We start from the raw sequence: 21497 nt of genomic DNA, 5'->3' as shown, positions 1-21497 counted from the left end.
CCCATATACTACCCACCACTGTGACCTGTACGCTCTTTTTGGCTGGTCCTCACTACATATTCGTCGCCAAACCCACTGGCTCCAGGCCATCTATAAATCACTGCTAGGCAAATCCCCGCCTTATCTTAGCTCATTGGTCACCATTGCAAAACACCCACCCGTAGTATGCGCTCCAGCAGGTATATCTCACTGGTCATCCCCAAAGCCAACACCTCCTTTGGCCGCCATTCCTTCCAGTTCTCTGCTGCCAATGACTGGAACGAATTGCAAAAATCTCTGAAGCTGGAGACTCTTATCTCCCTCACTAACTTTAAGCATCAGTTGTCAGAGCACCTTACCGATCACTGCACCTGTACACAGCCCATCTGAAATTAGCCCACCCAAGTACCTCATCCCCATATTGTTATTTTATTTTGCTCATTTGCACCCAGTATCTCTATTTGCACATCATCTCTTGCACATCTATCATTCCAGTGTTAATACTAATTGTAATTATTTTGCACTATAGCCTATTTATTGCCTTACCTCCATAACTTGCTACATTTGCACACACTGTATATATATTTTCTGTTGTATTTTTGACTTTATGTTTTGTTTTACCCCATATGTAACTCTGTGTTGTTGTTTTTATCGCACTGCTTTGCTTTATCTTGGCCAGATCGCAGTTGTAAATGAGAACTTGTTCTCAACTGGCTTACCTGGTTAAATAAAGGAGAAAATAAAAAATAAAAACGTGGGTAGAGTTAAAGTGACTATGCATAAAGAGTAAACAGAGTAGCAGCAGCGTAAAAGAGGGGGATGGGGTGGGGTGGGGGGGGCAGTGCAAATAGTCTGGGTAGCCATGATTAGCTGTTCAGGAGTCTTATGGCTTGGGGGTAGAAGCTGTTGAGAAGCCTTTTGGACCTAGACTTGGGGCTCCGGTACTGCTTGCCGTGCGGTAGCAGAGAGAACAGTCTATGACTAGAGTGGCTTGAGTCTTTGACAATTTTTAGGGCCTTCCTCTGACACCGCCTGGTATATAGGTCCTGGATGGCAGGAAGCTTGACTCCAGTGATGTACTGGGCCGTACGCACTACCCTCTGTAGTGCCTTGCGGTCGGAGGCCGAGCAGTTGCCATACCAGGCGGTGATGCAACCAGTCAGGATGCTCTCGATGGTGCAGCTGTATACGTTTTTGAGGATTTGAGGACCCATGCCAAATCTTTTCAGTCTCCTGAGGTGGAATAGGTTTTGTCGAGGTGGAATAGGTTTTGTCGTGCCCTCTTCACGACTGTCTTGGTGTGTTTGGACCATGATAGTTCGTTGGTGATGTGGACACCAAGGAACTTGAAGCTCTCAACCTGTTCCACTACAGCCCTGTCGATGAGAATGGGGGCGTGCTCAGTCCTCTTTTTTTTCCTGTAGTCCACAATCATCTCCTTTGTCTTGATCACGTTGAGGGAGAGGTTGTTATCCTGGCACCACACGGCCAGGTCTCTGACCTCCTCCCTATAGGCTGTCTCATCGTTGTCGGTGATCAGGCCTTCCACTGTTGTGTCGTCGGCAAACTTAATGATGGTGTTGGAGTCGTGCCTGGCCATGCAGTCATGGGGAACAGGGAGTACAGGAGGGGACTGAGCACGCACCCCTAAGGGGCCCCCGTGTTGAGGATCAGCGTGGCAGACGTGTTGTTACCTACCCTTACTACCTGGGGGTGGCCCGTCAGGAAGTCCAGGATCCAGTTGCAGAGGGAGGTGTTTAGTCCCAGGATCCTTAGCTTAGTGATGAGCTTTGAGGGCACTATGGTGTTGAACGCTGAGCTGTAGTCAATGAATAGCATTTTTCACGTAGGTGTTCCTCTTGTCCAGGTGGGAAAGGGCATTGTGGAGTGCAATAGAGATTGCATCATCTGTGGATCTGTTGGGGCGGTATGCAAATTGGAGTGGGTCTAGGGTTTCTGGGATAATGGTGTTGATGTGAGCCATGACCAGCCTTTCAAAGCACTTCATGGTTACAGAGGTGTGTGCTACGGGTCGGTAGTCATTTAGGCAGGTTATCTTAGTGTCCTTGGGCACAGGGACTATGGTGGTCTGCTTGAAACATGTTGGTATTACAGACTCAGTCAGGGACATGTTGAAAATGTCAGTGAAGACACTTGCCAGTTGGTCAGCACATGCTCAGAGTACACGTCCTGGTAATTCATCTGGCCCTGCGGCCTTGTGAATGTTGACCTGCTTAAAAGTCTTACTCACATCGGCTACGGAGAGCGTGATCACATAGTCATCCGGAACAGCTGATGCTTTCATTCATGCTTCAGTGTTGCTTGCCTCGAAGCGAGCATAGAAGTGATTTAGCTCGTCTGGTAGGCTTGTGTCAGTGGGCAGTTCGCAGCTGTGCTTCCTTTTGTAGTCTGTAATAGTTTTCAAGGACTGCCACATCCGACGAGCATCAGAGCTGGTGTAGTACGATTCAATCTTAGTCCTGTTTGCCAAACTAGCATCGGTTTGTGGTCGTAGATAGACAGCTACAAAAAATATAGATGAAAACTCTCTTGGTAAATAATGTGGTCTATAGCTTATCATGAGATACTCTACCTCAGGTGAGCAAAACCTAGAGACTTCCTTAGTATTAGATTTTATGCACCAGCTGTTGTTTACAAATATACACAGACCGCCACCCCTTTTCTTACCGGAGTCAGCCGTTCTATCCTGCCGATGTAGCGTATAGCCCGCTAGCTGTATGTTATCCATGTCGTCGTTCAGCCACGACTCAGTGAAACATAAGATATTACCGTTTTTAATGTCCCGTTGGTAGGATAACCTTAGTCTTAGGTCATACAATTTCTCTTCAAATGATTGAACATTGGCTAATAGGATTGATGGAAGAGGCAGTTTACTCGCTCGCCGTCGAATCCTTACAAGGCACCCCGATTGTTAGGGATTGAACATTTAGATATTATACTTTGAAATAGTAGAAAATCCAGAATGAATGAGTGATTGCCATCCCAGCCATAAGAGGATGAAGAGCATGTAAACTCAGTACAGTTGATATTGTGAGGATTGGAAAAGCTAAGTGCACATTTAAGGCATTTCCACAGGGAAGAGAATTGCTCTGTATTTTAGAGACTTATGTATTAGTGCTGACCTCCTTTTCGGAGTACTGTAACTCTTTCAAACGCAACATATTGTCGCATAGCCTCTAATAAAATATATAATTTCCAAACAACTGTAACACTTGAAGTGGGTATACATTAGGCATTGATACCATCTTTATATTTGATGTAATCTTTTTTCATAAACATCTGTACTGATTCTATGAAGGCCTAATGTGCTTATGTACACTGTGTACATTCTGACAATCTGATACATCGAGATCAGAATCTTCTTCACATTGAAATCTAGAAATTCAACAGATGCAAGACTCAATCCTGGTGATACATATTTTAAATTGGATTGGGATTGATTTGAAGCCTAGAAAAAAATGGATGGTTTGCAATTGTCTAAACATAAGCATGACTAGACTAGAGAATACAACGTTGAACTTTTCTAGCCCTGAAAGGAAATACCTTTGTAGGCCTGCTGTGGTTATTGTGAATACACCATCTATGATTATGTAATTACTCAGAACTGAATGACTAGAATATTGTCAGTAGGACACTCACAAGGTGTAAGGATTTCCCTATCCACATGGGTGGAATGGAATGTGGAGCACAGGCTACCATACTCCTAAATAAAGATTTTAAAGGAACTATTCACTGATGATTTGTTTCCATCTTAAATATGGGTTCAATGCAATGAACCGCGCGTACAACACAGTTACAGGCATGAAAGGGAAGGTCGATCAGGCTAAAAACGATGGAAGAGAATGCTGTCGTGTGGGGAGGCATAAAATTCAAGTATTACCCACTACCCACTTCTCTATGTTATTAAAACACAACTGCTACCACAGGATAGGTTATGTAGCGGGCAGACGGCAGAATATGAAGACATGGTACAGTACAGTACATTTATAATGGCCTGCTAGAGTTCACTCAGCATGCAGTAGCTAAAGAAGGAGTACAACGATTACATTCTGAAGGATTACAGTATCACTGTATTCCTTCTAGAGAAAGAGATGGTTGCACTGAATTCATGGAGCATCAGGAATGATAATGTACTTAACAAAGTACCTCATTCAAGATATTACATCAGATTCAACATTCCCACATAACAGTTGTAGTGAATGGTGTGCAACAACCTGGAGCTAGAGATGCTGGTGTGTGATGTCTTCATTCATAGTCATCGTTGCTTCTGCGTTGTTCATCATCGTTATTCACAAAGCGAAACAAATCATTTTCTCAGTGTTGGGAGAAGTGGGAACAGCTAATAAAGCGTGTTGTGTTTTGTGGCTGAAGTTCAGTCAGCGATGTACGGCGCTGTGTCCAGACCAGCTGTTCCCCGCTGCCAGACGGAAAGAGGTTATTACAGTCCACCTCTGTTGCCATGGAGAGGTAATTGTGGGTCCAGATGAGCCACAATAGCGAAATGAGAGAATCCACTGGGCACAAACTGGTTGAATCAAAGTTTTTTTAATGCATTTTGTCAATGTAATTTGTCAACATATTGTGACGTGAAATCTACATGGAAAATGCATTGGATTTGAAAAAAGTAATCAACTGTTGTTTTGAGGGTAAAAATTATACCACAAGATGATGTAATCATGGTAACCAAATTTCAACATAGACAAATATAGACAAAATCAGATCTTCAACGTTATATCCACTATCGGAAAAAAACAATGGCTGGGCAGCACCTCCTACTAGAGAATTGATCTATCTACAGCTACCCTTTGGTCTCCTATCCAGGGTTTTAACCAAGCCCAGCTCTGCTTAGCTATGACATTTGTCACTGACTATTACCAATGTGCCATCGTGAGAGTGATTGTTGAGTGGATCACCACTTAAAAACTAAATAGATTCACTGTTGCTATCAAAGTCATTCCATATGGTAGGTTTAACAGAGAAATGAAATGTGACCATACTTTATCATTCCTATATCATCAATGATGAAATATCTGTAATTACACATTTAGATCACAACTATACCAAACATCTGACATTGTTTTTTCATTTGGTTGTGCTTTTAAATTGTTGAAAGCATAGTAATAACTGTAAGTCACTCTGGATAAGAGCGTCTGCTAAATGACTAAAATGTAATGTAAAATGTAATAACACATTGGAAATTAAACTAACTTTTTGTTGTCTTTTTGAGTGGGTGAATATAGACTGTAATCTCATTGATCAACTTCTCAACCAAATATTACCCAATTATCCACGTTGTAATGACGTAGTGTGCCCTGTGGGACACGTCTTTAATGTGCTTTCTTTCCACTCGTTTCATGTTCTGGGTTGTACTGTGTTTTTGTGTTAGATTGTCCTATGCTCCATTTACCAAACAGTTGAACATGTAATTTGGACATTGCAATGAGATTTGTAGCACTTAGCACTGTGAAATTAACAAATTGCAAATAGGAGGCAATATCTCAGATAATCATTGTTTTGCTAAGTAACCTGCACATTCAAAGGTGAATAGGTCCTCTGGTTGATGCCATTCTCAGAGATGGATGTCTCAGAAAAATACCCTTTCCCACACTTCTTTAAACTGGAAACCTGTCCATTTTATAAGATGCATTGCAAAAATGGGTTCGATTGAGGCAATTCATCTTATTCAGAAGTTTCTTTTCAGGGATTGAGAGAGTCAATGGTAGAACAAAGATCTTGTTTATTTATATGAATGTTATTGAAGATACAACACATATGCAAGCTCAACAGAATAAGATGTCACAATTGATCTCTCTAAGAAACAGACAGTAGACTTGTGAAGTCAAATTGAATAAAACAGCCAGTGGATACGTCACTGGCTCATAGATACATTGTTTGGTACATTCTTGTGTGATTGTTATATTTTTTATTTTTTTCCAGACAGAACTATATGAGCTAGACAAATTAATTCAATACAATCCAATCTACAAAGACAGGCTATCACAGTAAATATCAATACCAACAATAAGAACATATATCAACCCCAATGACAATAAGAAAGTAAAAAGCCTGCCTCCTAACAGTGCTAAACTAGTCTCTTGCACCACAGCATCAAATATTGCAAAATACATCCAGAGAAGAAAACCAGTTTGGTTGGTAAAAATGCCCATGCAAAAAGAAGATACAAAAAAGAGAAAATACATAGTACCATCACAAAGACACAGAGATGAAACAGGGTGCTTCCAACAGTCTTTGCCTTAAATATCTGTAGTCGGTGTTCCCAGATATACAGTATTTTGTCATTGACTCGTGGTTTGACTGGATTATTGACACTGTGCTCCGTTGGGCCTCATTTATCAATCATACTCAGATCCTACAATGTCCTTGTAGATGACTCCATGCAAACGACAGGTTGTGTTATATTGGTTCCTGAGAGGTTGTATTGCGCAGGAAAGACAGAGTACATGTTTTGAGGTGCCATTACACATTTTCCAATGAGATATTTTGCTACCAACACATGGGGATAGCATTGGATTTCTATTCTGCACAGAGAAGCACGGCTCTGTGTTATGACGATCACTAGTCTCCACCTTTACAGAAGCAGGAATCAAGTTACATGGAAAATTGCTGCTACATTTGACCATATTTACCATATGATCATGTAATTATAATGAATGAATGAATTATAATAAAGACATTGATTGTTATTTAGTGCTTTTCCAGATGCTTAGTGTACTTCACAATGTATAGGGGAAATGTGACCTCACCTCACCCACCACCAATGAGGAGCACCCACCTGGGGGAAATGGTCATGATTGTGTGTTTGTGTCCTAAAGTTTGGTTTAATACAGGTTGATAAACAAGGCCCAGGATTTAATCCCTCTTCAATTCCAAATGTAATTAAATTCAAGACTATGATACAATAGGCTGCACTATCTGTGATCCAAAAAAAAAAAGTCAATCACAATCGTTATAAGCCTTTTGAAGTCATCTAAAACAAGAAAGGCATGACATTTTTTCAGTACCTGTTCTTACTCTGCGTTTCTATACATTATATATAATTTGGTACTGTATTTCTTGTTACTGAGTAAAATATAGGATACTTCTCTACTTCCACAGTTACATATAGCATCTCCTCTACTTTGAAGCATCCGTGGACCAGACCTGGGTTCAAATTTGCTTGATCTAGCTGGGCATGATTGAGCTTGCCTGGTATAATGGAATTAATACAATTGTTGCAAAACTGCAAACCCTGCCCATCTGGCACTCCAGGCAGGCTAACGCAAATGCTAAAAGTATTTGAAAGTTATCCAATAGTATTTGAACCCAGGTCTGCCAGTGACTGAGAAAGTAACAGCGTGGCTATCTACTGATCCTGCTCTGAGCGAATGACATGGAACAAAGTGACATTGTAAAGCACCTGGTGACCATTATTCCACGCGTACAGTGCTCTGTCTTTAGGGTTATAGTCCAGCATGGAGATGTGAGAGTACTTATTCTGGAATGGTATGTCAATGTACTCATAGGTGGACGAGTTGGTGCTGAAGGCATAATACACCTTGGTCCCACCGGAGTAGCCATTGGTGACATACAGCGTACCACATATCATGAAGGCCTCTCCTGCGCTCCTCTTGGGGTGGTTGGTAGTCCAGCTCTTGACGATCTGCAGGGTGTTGGGGTTCAGTTTGCTGATGACAATGTTCCCTGCGTTCTGATTGGTGGCGTAGACGGCCCAGAGCCCACTCTCGTCCACCATGAGGTCGATGTCTGAGTGGCCACCCCAGGAGTAGTGGTACATGTTGTTGTAGCCGGCGTAGTCCAGCTGGCGTGACTTGCTGATGACGGAGGTCTTGAAGTCAAACTTGATGATGGTGTGGCTCTGGAACTTGTTGAAGTAGATGGAACCGTTGTAGACCACCTGGCCTGTGCCTGACCACGGGTGGGGGAGGCGGTGAGACGTAAAGTTGTCGGAATTCATGAAGTCGTAGATGGACTTGTACTCCCGCACAAATCGATTGTTGTGGTAGCCGTCCATGTACCACACCTAGATGGGAATACAAGTGCATTAAAAAGTCCTAAATCTCAGGTATAGCATGTTATTGTCAACTTTTCTGTGAGATTGTGGTCTTTCTGCTGTAACTCTGAGACTAAATGAAATCAAAGGTTTCATAGACACACTCTCTCCACAAAGCCAGGGCTTCGACCCTCAGATCTGCAACGGAAGTCTCTGCTCAAGTAATTATCTTTTAAGTGCTTGTGTCTTCATGAATTTAAAGCTGGAGAACAGGTAGTAAGTAGATGGATAGAGTGTGTCCACTCCAATGTCAGTGGTATTCCTTAATGAATTTAACAACAAGTTCTGCAGGATAACAAGTGATATTTTAGTATGTGCAACACATAAAAATTTACAAATAACTTTTATCCAATCCTGTGATTCATGTATTTCATTCCCTAAAAATACATAGTTTACTGCAATGACAACCAGGAGATGTAGCTACCTTCCAGATTAGCATCAGAATGTGTTGTGGTGCTTACGGCTCTTTTCAGGCCAGTGAGCTAATCCCAGACAGTGAGGCATGAGAACACATTACTAAAGTTGTGATCCATACAAACCTTTTAATACAAACATACTAGCTAACATCTTACAGCTGCTATTTTACAACACCGCAAATCTGTCCTGAGTGTCCTCCCAATTGCATAATTGATAAGAACGTTTTTTTTGAGTCCGTGTTAACTGTATAATGAATAGGATAGGTATTGCAGGACCAGACCTACCCTAGTGTCGTCTTCAGGAGCCAGGGGGTCAGTCATCCAGGATCCAAACCTTGATCCAGACGTTTTAATTGTGATTGGATCGCTGATCCCTGTCAGTTTCCCACATGCTGCAAGAGCCAAAGACACAATGCCAGATACTACATTTATCTCTGGACAATCAATGGTGTCTATAGGTTGTAAAACATAGTGTGTGTGTGTGTGCGTGCATAGGTCAGTGATCTACTATACTTTAAATATAATTATGTTGAAAATTATAATTTCAACATGACTTGTTTATGATGACAAATCCAGCTTTAGTATTACAATCTATTGATCAGTTCAGTGATTTCTTCAGGTTTTGACAATACTGTTTTAGCTGGAGGCTTTCTAGAATTAACTGTATAAATGTGTGTGCCAGAATCTAGATCTCCTGCTTTAGCCATCTATTTCTCTGCCTCAGAATGATGTATTTGGACAATAAAATCAGTTTTCATTATTCATAAGTAATGTTATCATTTATCTATGACATTGAAAGGATACTGTTGTACACAGACCACAAAGCCACAAGGTGTGAGCCAATGTTGAGAAATGTACAATTCCAAGGTAACAGAGTGCTGCAACACCTTGTGGCTTGTGGTCTCTCTGTACAACAGTATATTTTCAATGTCATAGATAAATGATAACATTACTTATGAATAATGAAAACAGACTTTTCTGCAGGATAGTTGCTAGGCTTTGGAACATTCTCAGCACATTTAAGGAACTTGACAAAAAAACGAAATGTTCATTACTTTAACAGAACGTTTCCTTAAAGTTCAAACATGGTTACATTTCATTTCATTTTTGGTAATGTTCTGGGAACGTTCTCTATCTGGTTTGACTTTGGGAATGTTCTCAAATAGTTCCGAGAAAGTTTCTGTGGAAATGTCTGTACTTCAGCGTAACATTTCCTACAGAGTTGCATTAAACAAGGGAAATAGTTTGCGAATGGTGGCTACCGTTAGCTAACATATTCCATTTGTTTTGTATTAGCCACGACCGTTCGCTAACGTTAGTGAACAGTCCGAGAAGGTAGTGTGCGGCGAACGTAAGTGTCTGTTTCGGGTCTAAACTGCCACTAAAAATAATAAAGTGGCCATGTAGACTTTCTACGATATTTAGTAGAAATAGCTAACTTATTTTCAGTTTGAATATTGTTGCTAAAAAGTCACAGTAATCCTTTCAAAAAGTAGGTGTTTGAGGTTTCACCATAACATTTTGGAATGTTTATTCAAATCGTTCAACTGAAATTGTTACTCTGGCAACATGTTCACAGCAAACAGAAGCCTTGTTAGCTAACGTTTCCTCATGTTCTCAAATTGTTCTGAGAACGTTTAGCAAACTTTCCATAAAAACCACAAGAAACCGTTAGTAATGTTCAGAGAAGGTTCTAAGAATGTTATTTAAAAACAAATACATTCCGTTCTCAGCATCAACAAAACTCTCTCTATCCTCTATCTTGTTAAGTATGTTCAGGTGTGTTGGCCGCGACCACAAATTGGCCACATCTGATCTTAATGAGTGTTTGTTTTCTTTGAAATGGGGTCTGTTTGAATAGACTAAAATTAACAGCTTTGTATGCGTAAAAAAAAACATGACATCCTCGCTCCATCATGGTGGTGCAGTGGACTAATTCCATGGATACACAACAGAAGATTATAGGTTCAAATCTAACTGATGCTGTGTCACAATAAAAAATAAAGATGTTTGCATGATTAATGTCTAAGGAAATACATTTCCATGTGTCCCATCTGTGCTTGGAGTTAAACATGTAACCCAAAATAAGCTAGAATAAAAGTCTTATTGAAACATTCAGTGAAAGTTAAGGAAGTTATTCAAAAACCTCCAAATAACCTACAATTTTCCTTCTCAGAGCGTTAATAAAACCTCCCAGGAAAACTTTCAAGGAACCAGAGTAAGTTTTCACTTCTGTTCTCAGAACGTTTTAAAAAACGTTAAATTTTACTGGTCAGGAAACATATGGCTTCGTTCCCACAACCAATGTGAAACTAAAAAAAGTTGTTCCCACAACTTCAAAGGAACCAAATGTGCTAGCTGGGTAGTGTATGCCGTCTACCATAGCTATAGTACTTGGAGAGTTATAGCTGAGCGCTTGAAACAAAAATGGATAATCCTCTGAAATTGAAGTGAGCCCTTCTTTAATCTCTAAGAATTTTCCAGCACATTGGCTCAACTCCCTGCCTACAGGGTCATCCCTAGAGCTACAGTTGGCATCCTAACAGTCAAAGCACAGTGGCACAAAGGAAAACGACTTCAATGCCTCATTCCTTACAATTGGATTTCTTCTACCTATTTCCTCCTATTTTATTTTGAATCATGCATTTTGCACCATTCATTGTCTGTTCAGCCTTTCACTTACTGTTAGCATGTCACAAAATCAATCGTAGAAATATGGTAATAGATGGGCTACTGTATGTATCTACTGTATGTATCTACTGTATATGCTGGGAGAGCCCTTGGCTTAGACACACATCGTGCCATCTACTTTGCCCTTGTATACAATCCTGTGAACAACCCATGCAACAAAGAGATTACTGAGAGAAATAATCTGTCAGTTGTTACATCCTGGAACTATTTTTAGATGACTGCCGCTCCAATGGTATGAAGCTTTTGGCCATGAAGTGGACATAAGCTCACAGCTCATTTCTGGCACACATAACATGACGTGCTAGTGTAGTTACGGTTTAATAGGATTACATTAGCAAAACTTAATCCAAATCCGCTAACAACTCTAAATCCTAACATGTTTAAATAGCGTCTAACTTGACATATGAGAAATTTATTTTTTCATCAGCATTATTGTTAAGCATTAATGTGGTCAAGGCATTTGTGATTGCCTAACATGAGAGAATGACTGAGTATGTTAAAGCTATCCTGTAGGGGTAGAGCATGTACAGGAGGTGCGGTGGATAGATAGAGATCTGTTGGTGTGAGAAGAATGACTACTGTAGATCTGATTGGCCCCTTGCACAAGGAAGCAAAGGGGGTGTTTTGGTGATCTCTGAGCCTACCTAATTTTTGCATGCATGCACGAAGCCTCTCTTCAAGATTTGACACTCTGTTTTGTAGCTCCTCGTAGTCATAGGCGCCGATCTCCTCCTGGAGTTCGTTTAGCACAGACGTCAGATTCTGGAGCTCCTCTTTAAACCGCAATACCAATTTTGCATCGGCTTTGTACTCCTCCAACACTGGTATCAATGGCCTAAGTTCCTCCATTTTCGCTTCTATTGCCTGAAAGGTTAAAATAGGCTTGGTTCAGTGTTAAGTGAGCAAATGGGTGTTCCACACCTGTCTTGCCCTACTCTGGCTGTCTCCCTAAGGTGAATTCAGAGTGGACCTAACACATTCAACAGTATCATGAGCAGATGTGACATCATCACAAACATAAGTAGCATGAAACAAGTCCTCGGTACACCAAAAACAATTGGGAAAATATTTTATTTTCACCTTTTAAAATGCAACATCTTAGGGTTACATGCTTTTGTGTCACATACAACAATGTTTCAGTATTTTTTTTGTGGTAAACAGTTATGCATTGACAAAACTAAACAGGATATGGAATTGAATAATAAAAAAAATATATAAAAAATAAACAGAACTAAATCTATTAATCGAATGCATCTACAGTAACATGCAGAAATGCAAAGAGTAGTGCAGGTCTGAGGGTGAAAAGGATGCTAGTTTTCAAATAAACTGCATGGTGAAAATAGTCAGTGGTCAAGTTCAGGGATAGAACACTGGGATAGAACTGCCTCTTCAGTCTCTGCAGCTTTGATATAATTTCCTAAAGTTAGCCCTGCAAGCAAGAAAATGAGATACTGTTGAGTGTTGAATAATCTAACTCACTAGCCTAATATACACACACAAAACGTGCAAGGGTCATCACTCCCAGGGTTGCTCATGACAGACACATAGCATAAACATAGCATTGGTGAGGATAGGTGGGGAACACACACACACATACACACTAACAAATGTCATCAGAATAGTTCCTGATCCTAGATCAGTACTCCTACTCTGAGAGGCTTAATAAATATGGACCCAGAACTCCACTTACAGCACATCTCTTTGTACAACGTTATCTATGTAAGAGTAGGGTTGCAAAATTCCGGGAACTTTAAATAAATTCCCTGGTTTTCACTAAATCCCAGTTGGAGGTTCAAGGAATCGGAAGGGAATAAGCAGCAAATCCGGAATCCTCCAACCAGGATTTCTGGAAAAACAGGAAATGTATTGAAAGTTCCCGGAATTTAGCAACCCTAAGAGAAATATTGACATACCTTGTATTGCCTGGCAATGTTCTGCTTGTGGTTCTCCTCCACCTGTTTAAACTTGGTCTCCAGACCTTTCAGCTGGACCTCCATCCTCTCAACGTACTGCAGGTCTCTCTGGGTCCGCTGGTCTAGCACCTGGATAGACTGGGTCATGTTCTGGACCTAACACAGGGGAAATTAGAAATACATGTCTCTTAAAGCCCCTAAATACACTTAAATACAGCCCTAAACACTAGTGTATTCGGGTCTTCCCAGGCTTATTATTTGATTCCATTTTTGGAATCAAAATAAACAAGTTATACACCCAATAAACGCGAAGATATAGACTTTGGCCATCAATGCTCCTTCAACAATGTTGGTGCATGACACAATTTCTTGTAGATATGGTGTGGATAACTGACTGCAAAATCTGACACTGTATAACCTCTAACGTCTCTAGACAGAGAATACAGCATGTCAAGTGCTCAAGAGCAACATACTGTTATATGTACATAAAGATCAAGCCGAATCAGAAAGACATGCATTTCTGACCCCAAATTACCCACAGCAGTGACAGAGATTGAGAGTATGCTATAAATGGACTGCCGGTTGTTCCACATCAAGGTGCCAAAGTTGCACAACATCTGGCCTCCAAACAAATCTACTGTATAAGACTGAATGTCAGATCATATCAAATGATGATGACAGCAAATCAATATTGGCAATACAGGGTGAACTGAACTGCTATTGTCAAGGAGCCATACAAGTAACTCTAGTCCTCTGGCCAGAGGCTGCTGCTGCTGAGAAGAAGATGGAGAGACAAATGAGAGGGTGAGTGGGAGATGGTTGTCATGGTGAAACTGGTGAATGGTGCTTGTTCTAGTAGAGGTCTGGTAGTGGGGGGTTATGGGTACTGTAGTACATCATGCTACATGGGGGGGGTACTTTTTCTAGCAGCTGCCGGAGCTGTTTGGTCCTGGCGTCCCGCGAGCACATGGACTGTTGAGGCGCCACCACGGTGCAGACACAGCGGCCCTCCGTGTCCTGTGCTGAGCTGTACACCTGCCATGACTCCTCAGGGTTGGCTGGGAGCACCTAGGACGGACAGAAAGGGAGAGAGACAGACAGGGAGAGAGAGAGAGAGGGAAAGACAGACAGACAGACAGACAGACAGACAGACAGACAGACAGACAGACAGACAGACAGACAGACAGACAGACAGACAGACAGACAGACAGGGAGAGAGAGAGAGAGAGAGAGAGAGACAGGGAGAGAGAGACAGACAGGGAGAGAGAGAGACAGACAAGGAGAGAGACAGACAGGGAGAGAGACAGACAGGGAGAGAGACAGACAGGGAGAGAGACAGACAAGGAGGAGACAGACAAGGAGAGAGAGAGACAGGGAGAGAGAGACAGACGGGGAGAGAGAGACAGACGGGGAGAGAGAGACAGACAGGGAGAGAGAGAGACAGACAGACAGGGAGAGAGACAGACAGGGAGATAGAGACAGACAGGGAGAGAGACAGACAGGGAGAGAGACAGACAGGGAGAGAGAGAGACAGACAGGGAGAGAGACAGACAGGGAGATAGAGACAGACAGGGAGAGAGACAGACAGGGAGATAGAGACAGACAGGGAGAGAGAGAGACAGGGAGAGAGAGACAGACAGGGAGAGAGAGACAGACAGGGAGAGAGAGACAGACAGGGAGAGAGAGACAGACAGGGAGCGAGAGAGAGAAAGACAGATCGGGAGAGAGAGACAGACAGCCATACAGGGAGACACACAGACAGTGAGAGAGGGGGTGAGAGAGATGAATGAAAAAGGGTTATAGAGATGTGATGTGACAGTATTAACATGTTTACACAATACTGCGCTGGCTCAGACATTTTCCTTTCACATTGTCCTCTCCAGCACGGCTCCAGCAGCCGTGGAGAATGCGTAACCAGGCCAGTAGAGTTCAGCTTGGTTTGGCTTGGCACGGCTCACATTGGCTCAGTAGTGTGCAGGGTTTAAGATAGACTACATTACTACTCTTAGCTAAAACATATTAGCTTACTCCAAAATAATGTCATTACATTTTTGGAGGTTTGGACAAAAATCATGATCTCTGCCAAGAATGTGTGCCAGTTTCATGCAGAATATTTTCACCATAGGGATTTACAAAACCTTTTTCTAAGATGATGGCATATGATTACGTAAAATGCCATCTGTAGTGTTGAACCTTGCCGTATGCTCCCGCCTAATCTCCAACCATCAAAATGACTGTCCACATTCTAAAGACTACGGGGATGACAAAAGGAGATGACATCAAATTGAGGGAAACAACTTTGTAAATCTACTGAAATAGCTTTGCTAGATTGTGATGATATTAAGTAATAATCTAGTATTTCTAAATACTTAATGTAGCCTACAGGAATTTAATCTGTGCCATTTATGTCAATTAAACCTTACAGTTTCAACCCTCCAATAAAGTCATGGGGTAAAGTCTTTCAATAAAACAGAGTCATTCTATATATATATATATATATATATTCCATTTCTCATTTTTATCCAAACGCGGCTTATAGTCATGCATGCATACATTTTATGTACGGGTGGTCCCGGGAATCGAACACACTATCCTGCCGGTGCAAGCACTATGCTCTACAACCTGAACTACAGAGGACCAAGCCTATTTAGCACTAAGCCTTCAGAGTAATAATTCGGTACAGAGGCTGCTCTAAATGTGGATTGGTTAAAACTTTTCTACTACATGGTTGAATCCAGAGCCATAAATAGAAATATGAACAGAAATATGGCTCTAGATTAACCCTGGCAAGTAGTGACATTCAGTGTGTTATGCTAAAATACATTATGTCTACAATGTGCCTACATTATCTGTTAGTGTACTTATATAATGTAGCATAATTCTGCTCTTTATATTCAATTACATTCGTCACAGACAATCGCAGAACTTTTATAATTGTCCATCATTGCCACACTTCTTCTCCAATCTATATCAGTTAATCCATTTAGCAAAGTATGTGTGAAAGTTTTTGAAACCTACACTAGGGCTAACAAGAATAATAAGATAATGATTTTCCGTTTATTCAGGTATTTGTTTATGGATAGGCCTACTCGTTTTGGCTATAGTCATTACAGTCAATTTTTTACAGATTTTGATGCACAAGCAACAACAGTTTTTTATTTCAATTTCCAACCAATTATAGGAATAGGCCTACTAAATAACTGGTTCTATTAGTTTTATTCGTAGTTTAGCCTATATTATTGCAATCTATCCTCTGCAGTACATGATTCTAATGGTTCCTGGATCTGCTGTCACTCACGCCGGTGCTCCGGTCCGATGTCCCTCCTGATGCTACCGAGAGCTTGTTGGTGTTGAGTCCCACCAAGGACGGTAACGTCTGCGACATCCAATTAGTAATCATAGCCATCGTGCTCAACACCACTCCAATCTTCAGTAAAGGCACCGACATATCTGCGCTCTTTTCGTATTACCAAAAATGTCCTTGTACACATTCCAGTGAAGAACTAACTAGGCAATTCATATTGCCAGTGATCGGATGCATCCGCAGGGCTGCAACAGCGGAGAGTTTAGGTTTGAACATCTTTGGCTGACAGGTGATTTCCGCTCTCTTCAAAAGCCACTTTGATGATGGCTCAATGAAGTTGTTTGAAAATATGAAGCCGTTCTCCCGCAATCGCTTTTGAGTTTAGAAGATTACGGAAATTCAGTCGCCTCTCCCATTCGCTGAATACCCCCGCCCACCGCGCACGGATAGAAAAACCCCTCAGCTGAAATTAAATTCACCGCGCCACGCTTTCGCGCTTGCCACAGCACTATGTACCTTGCCACCAAATACAAGAAAATACCATGACAGGAAAACAATATCTAAATAGCATGACTTCAGACATTGAAGTCAATTGTGTGATATAATCAATTTAAGTATGAAACCCTGCAAACGCAATGGAGACAAAACGAACCTAAACGACATTGTCAGACTGGATACCTTAATTGTGTAGGTTAGGCTACTTTAATAACAGTGGCTTGATGACTATGGGGACAAGAACTGGAATAATCCAACCACATTGAAACCATCAGCAACAACTCTTGACGGGTGCCATAGAAAGCAAGGTAGCCTACAAATCCCATTTAATCCAATAAAGATATGCCGGATTTTGATTGTCATTCACAGAAAAAACATGTAGACAATACGTAATCTTGGTAAGTGTTTGACAGTAAATCTGATTAATCGTAGAGATTTGAAACAACATCCGTGGCGCAATAATGGGATATTCAGGGCAGGCAGCATCTGTACTGAAAAACACTGTCCTTGACCTGTTTTGTTTAACCAACCAGGTCCAGGGATATCGAGGGACATTCCGCCACCTTGTCGTTACAAATGGTATTGCACGTCCCTTTGTCAGGAACTGTAGCCTAGTTTTGCGTTTAAAAAAATTCAAGATAAGCTTTAAAAAACATATATTTATGTTTATTTTCTCTTTCATGAGTTACAGATATTTGTTTTGCGTCATCTCTTGTTTTGTTGCTTTTTTTTAAAATTATTTTTGTTTAAAATATATAATATATTTCTTCCACATTTAATAAGCTATATATATTTATTTTGTTTGTTTGTTCAAATTAAATCAAATCAAATTTTATTGGTCACATACACGTATTTAGCAGATGTTATTGCGGGTGTAGCGAAATGCTTGTGTTTCTAGCTCCGACAGTGCAGTATATCTAACAAGTAATATCTAACAATTTCACAACATTTACCCAATACACACAAATCTAAGTAAAGCAATGGAATTAAGAATATATAAATAAATATATGGACAAGCAATGTCAGAGCGGCATAGACTAAGATACAGTAGAATAGTATATAAAACAGTATATACATATGAGATGAGTAATGCTTGACTAGTGTTCCATTTATTAAAGTGGCCAGTGATTTCTAATCTATGTTGTTGGTTATATTTCGTTAGTTGTTTGGGATCAAAAAGAGGTGATTAACATACAATACAATACATTACATCACATTTACTGTTCATAATACAAACAGATTGCGAATGATTATAAGAAATTCAAAAGTCAATCATCTTCCTAGTATTGCCATAGCCTGCCATACCAGCATCAGGAATGCACTAAGAATGATTAGTTGAATGAATCAGACATTTGGTGCTTTCAAATGCCATCAAATGTCTGATTCATTCAACTAATCACGAGCTTGATGATTAGTTGATTAAGTATGTGATCAAGTGTCTTAGTGCTAGTCTAGAACAAAAGCCTGAACCCCCTGTTGGTGTCCAGGAAAGTTTGACAGGTTGTATTGTGGCAGCCAGGAGGAGGCGCTGTGGCACTGTGGGGTGCAATGCATCTCTGAATAGACAAACAATTCCTTGGAAAGAAGATGGAGATAAGAAGGACTTGGTCATGAAGACCAGCATTACAAATTAATACGAGTTATTAATCATAGAAAAAGTCTAATATTTTGGAATTGTTTCGAATTTTTGAGCAATAACAGCAGTCTATTATTATTACTGTGTTGAAATAGTTTTGTTTTCATATTTTTGTCTGTAGTGTTAGTATAACGAGAAAAGTCTATTCATGTTAGGCTACAATCTGGGGTGTAATCTGGTTTATGCAATGCTTTAATAAGATTTCTAATTAAGACTTTTCTCTGACATATTTCTTATATTCGGACTATCAAATCAAATTGCAATTGTCTAGATGCAAGGATGTCACTGTGAAATTTCTCGCTGATTTCAATGTAGACATTATAAAGTGGATTACCCTATCTCTCACATAGCCTAATTGGAGTGAATGTGGAATTAGTTAGATGCATTGAATGTGAAACGCCAATTGAAACATTTCAATATAGCCTACCCCACGTCACTGATTAAATAAATTGATTATTTTGATTTTGTCAAATTTTTGTTATAGATAAGCAGGAATAGATAGCATACAGTTTGACTACAGAAATGCCTCTGTGAACGCGCATTAGCGCTTATCAATTTTAAGAGGATGGAATCCCTTTATCGTTTATCATAATCTATTAAATCTCAAGGACTACAACGTTGTTAAATAGGTAATTTGTAGGATAATTTGCTAAGCATGGTTTGGGTATCTTAAATGGGGAGTAAAATGGCGTTTTTAAACCTACTTGGGTGAGTTCGGTGCCCATCAAGACAAGGAGGGTGAGACTCAGGAGCTTGCTAGTAGGCTGCATCGCTTGCCTCCGATAGCACTAGATCCAGTGCTTTCACATGCAGATTGTCTTTTTCCACTGTAAAGTCTTCTTCCTCTTTTACACGTCGTCTTGCAATCTTCGATGCAGCGCTAAGCACTAAAATAAAGGTAAATAAGAAATCTAGTGTGAGGAGCATTCACTGCATGATGTTCAATGCATCTCAGTGCGTTGTGCTGAAGATCCTCTTTCTTCTGTCTTCCTTCTGTCTGCCACCTCGCATGAGAAGCATGGACAGAGAAAACATTCGCAAATCACAACTCCACCAGCCTATAGTCAAAAGTTGGCTCCGCAAAACAAGGACAGGGGTGTGCGTGAGAATGCGGGAGGGAGCTGGCTGTGGTGCTGAGGGATGTGACAGGGACGGGCGTGTGTAATTCAAGAATGATTGGGCGGGGTTGGAGGGAGGGGGGCGGCTCACAAGAGAAGAGAGTGGCGCTCATATGTTTCATAACCTGTAACAGGGTCTATAACAGGTTTTATAGAAAGAATGAAGGTGTTATTAACATGCAGAATCCTACATAATGACTAGGATCCAATGCAAAAATGGGTTCTGGTCTGGCGTCAGACCATACTTAATAGTTGTAGGCTACAGCATAGCAGCATTCCAGTATTGCTGTTTGCTTAAACATACCTCTCAAAATAATTGTGCATGAAATCATGGCATCCATCTAAAGCATAGGCTACCCCCTTTACCTTGGTTACTATGTTCATGCTATGAATACTCACTAAAGTCATGTCTTACATGCCTGTCTCATATGAACTCTTCGTAGTGCAACCATGCTATAATAGATTCCTAGATTCCTGTCTCTAGATTCCTTTTTCCCCTGTCCAGGTCTTTAGATGGCATTTCCTCATCTCCCTCCTTCCTCTTTACCTTCCCTGATCTTTTCTGAAATGTCAGAGCAAAACAAGAAAAGGAGAGGATGTAATGGAACGCGAGGTGCAGAAGAATGTGTGGTATAACCAGCCAATATCACGAAGAAGACACAAGTCAAGTAAAGCGGTGTATTTTTGCACCCAGGCCAGCAACTCAATAGTAGGCCTGCTCTGATTTTATTTAACATATGAACTGTAGGCTAGTGTAAATAGCTCCTCTATTTAACCATGTCAACCTGAAACACAGTGGTATTTGTGTTACTAGATGGGAGTCTTGCTATAAGGAAACAGTTGTATTTATGTTACTAGATGGGAGTCTTGCTATAAGGAAATAGTGGTATTTCTGTTACTAGATGGGAGTCTTGCTATAAGGAAACAGTTGTATTTATGTTACTAGATGAGAGTCTTGCTATAAGGAAATAGTGGTATTTGTGTTACTAGATGGGAGTCTTGCTATAAGGAAACAGTTGTATTTATGTTACTAGATGGGAGTCTTGCTATAAGGAAATAGTGGTATTTCTGTTACTAGATGGGAGTCTTGCTATAAGGAAACAGTTGTATTTATGTTACTAGATGAGAGTCTTGCTATAAGGAAATAGTGGTATTTCTGTTACTAGATGGGAGTCTTGCTATAAGGAAATAGTGGTATTTCTGTTACCAGATGGGAGTCTTGCTATAATGAAACAGTGGTATTTCTGTTACTAGATGGGAGTCTTGCTATAATGAAACAGTGGTATTTCTGTTACTAGATGGGAGTCTTGCTATAATGAAACTAGGATATGGAGATTGGGGTTTTGTTTAAGTCTCTGGAATATTTCCATTGTTTCAAATCCTTCCGGCAAACTATCAAGGCTGAATTAATAAAGCACAGTCATTTTGTTCTCTGGTGTTTTCCTTCCTACATCAGCCTCCTACAGGGTTGGGGATCAATTCCAAGGGGAATGAGATGTAGAATCCAATCCCACTTTCAGAGCAGCCTGCAAATCATGCCTAATTGATACACACACATGCGCACGGCACCGCTTGCTCCCACATCGGTTGCACTGCTGTGTAAAAATATTGAAGCGATTTTAAAGCAAGCAGGGTGACATGCCTACCCAGAACAAGCTGTGCCTTTTCCCTAATCCAAGAAGGAGCCTCAAAGACAAAAGAGAATAGCCTAGGGATGAGGTGGCCCACTTTCTGACACTTCTTTCTTCTTTCTGTTCTCCCAATAATCCCAGTAGTATGGGGACACTACTGTTTGTGTTCATACAGTATTTCAGACAGTAACCCAGGCTATTAAAGACCCTTGAGGCATTGAT

The 21497-nt window shown here is 40.7% G+C and overlaps 1 protein-coding gene across 3 annotated transcripts; it reads right to left on the bottom strand.

The window, feature by feature from the left end:
* Positions 1-5784: 5784 nt before the first annotated feature.
* On the bottom strand, positions 5785-19605 carry LOC311141718 (noelin-like). 3 transcript variants are annotated; one of them, XM_084177147.1, is made up of 6 exons: positions 19231-19585; positions 14010-14159; positions 13092-13247; positions 11823-12042; positions 8773-8879; positions 5785-8041 (listed from the first exon to the last, which is right to left on the bottom strand). In XM_084177147.1, the coding sequence occupies exons 1-6, from the start codon at positions 19294-19296 to the stop codon at positions 7364-7366; spliced, it is 1377 nt and encodes a 458-aa protein (XP_084033273.1). In that variant the 5' UTR covers positions 19297-19585; the 3' UTR covers positions 5785-7363. The 3 variants fall into 3 exon arrangements, with proteins under 3 accessions (XP_084033273.1, XP_084033272.1, XP_084033274.1); XM_084177146.1 differs by lacking the exon at positions 19231-19585 and adding an exon at positions 16390-16654; XM_084177148.1 differs by lacking the exons at positions 5785-8041; positions 8773-8879; positions 11823-12042 and adding an exon at positions 12217-12607 and having other exon boundaries at positions 19231-19605.
* Between the last annotated feature and the right edge of the window lie 1892 nt (positions 19606-21497).

This window comes from Coregonus lavaretus (genome assembly GCF_964263955.1).
Source record: "Coregonus lavaretus genome assembly, chromosome: 14".
NCBI classification, from domain to species: Eukaryota; Metazoa; Chordata; class Actinopteri; order Salmoniformes; family Salmonidae; genus Coregonus; species Coregonus lavaretus.
This window is presented reverse-complemented; position numbering and strand designations above follow the sequence as displayed.

Bases quoted from the DNA above. Each gene is read 5' to 3' on its own strand.
- LOC311141718 (XM_084177146.1), bottom strand. From the start codon at position 16,539: ATGTCGGTGCCTTTACTGAAGATTGGAGTGGTGTTGAGCACGATGGCT. The intron at 13,248-14,009 runs GTACCCCCCCCA...CCCCTGTGTTAG, and splicing joins TCCGGCAGCTGCTAGAAAAA to GTCCAGAACATGACCCAGTC. The intron at 12,043-13,091 runs GTATGTCAATAT...TTAACCTTTCAG, and splicing joins ACATTGCCAGGCAATACAAG to GCAATAGAAGCGAAAATGGA.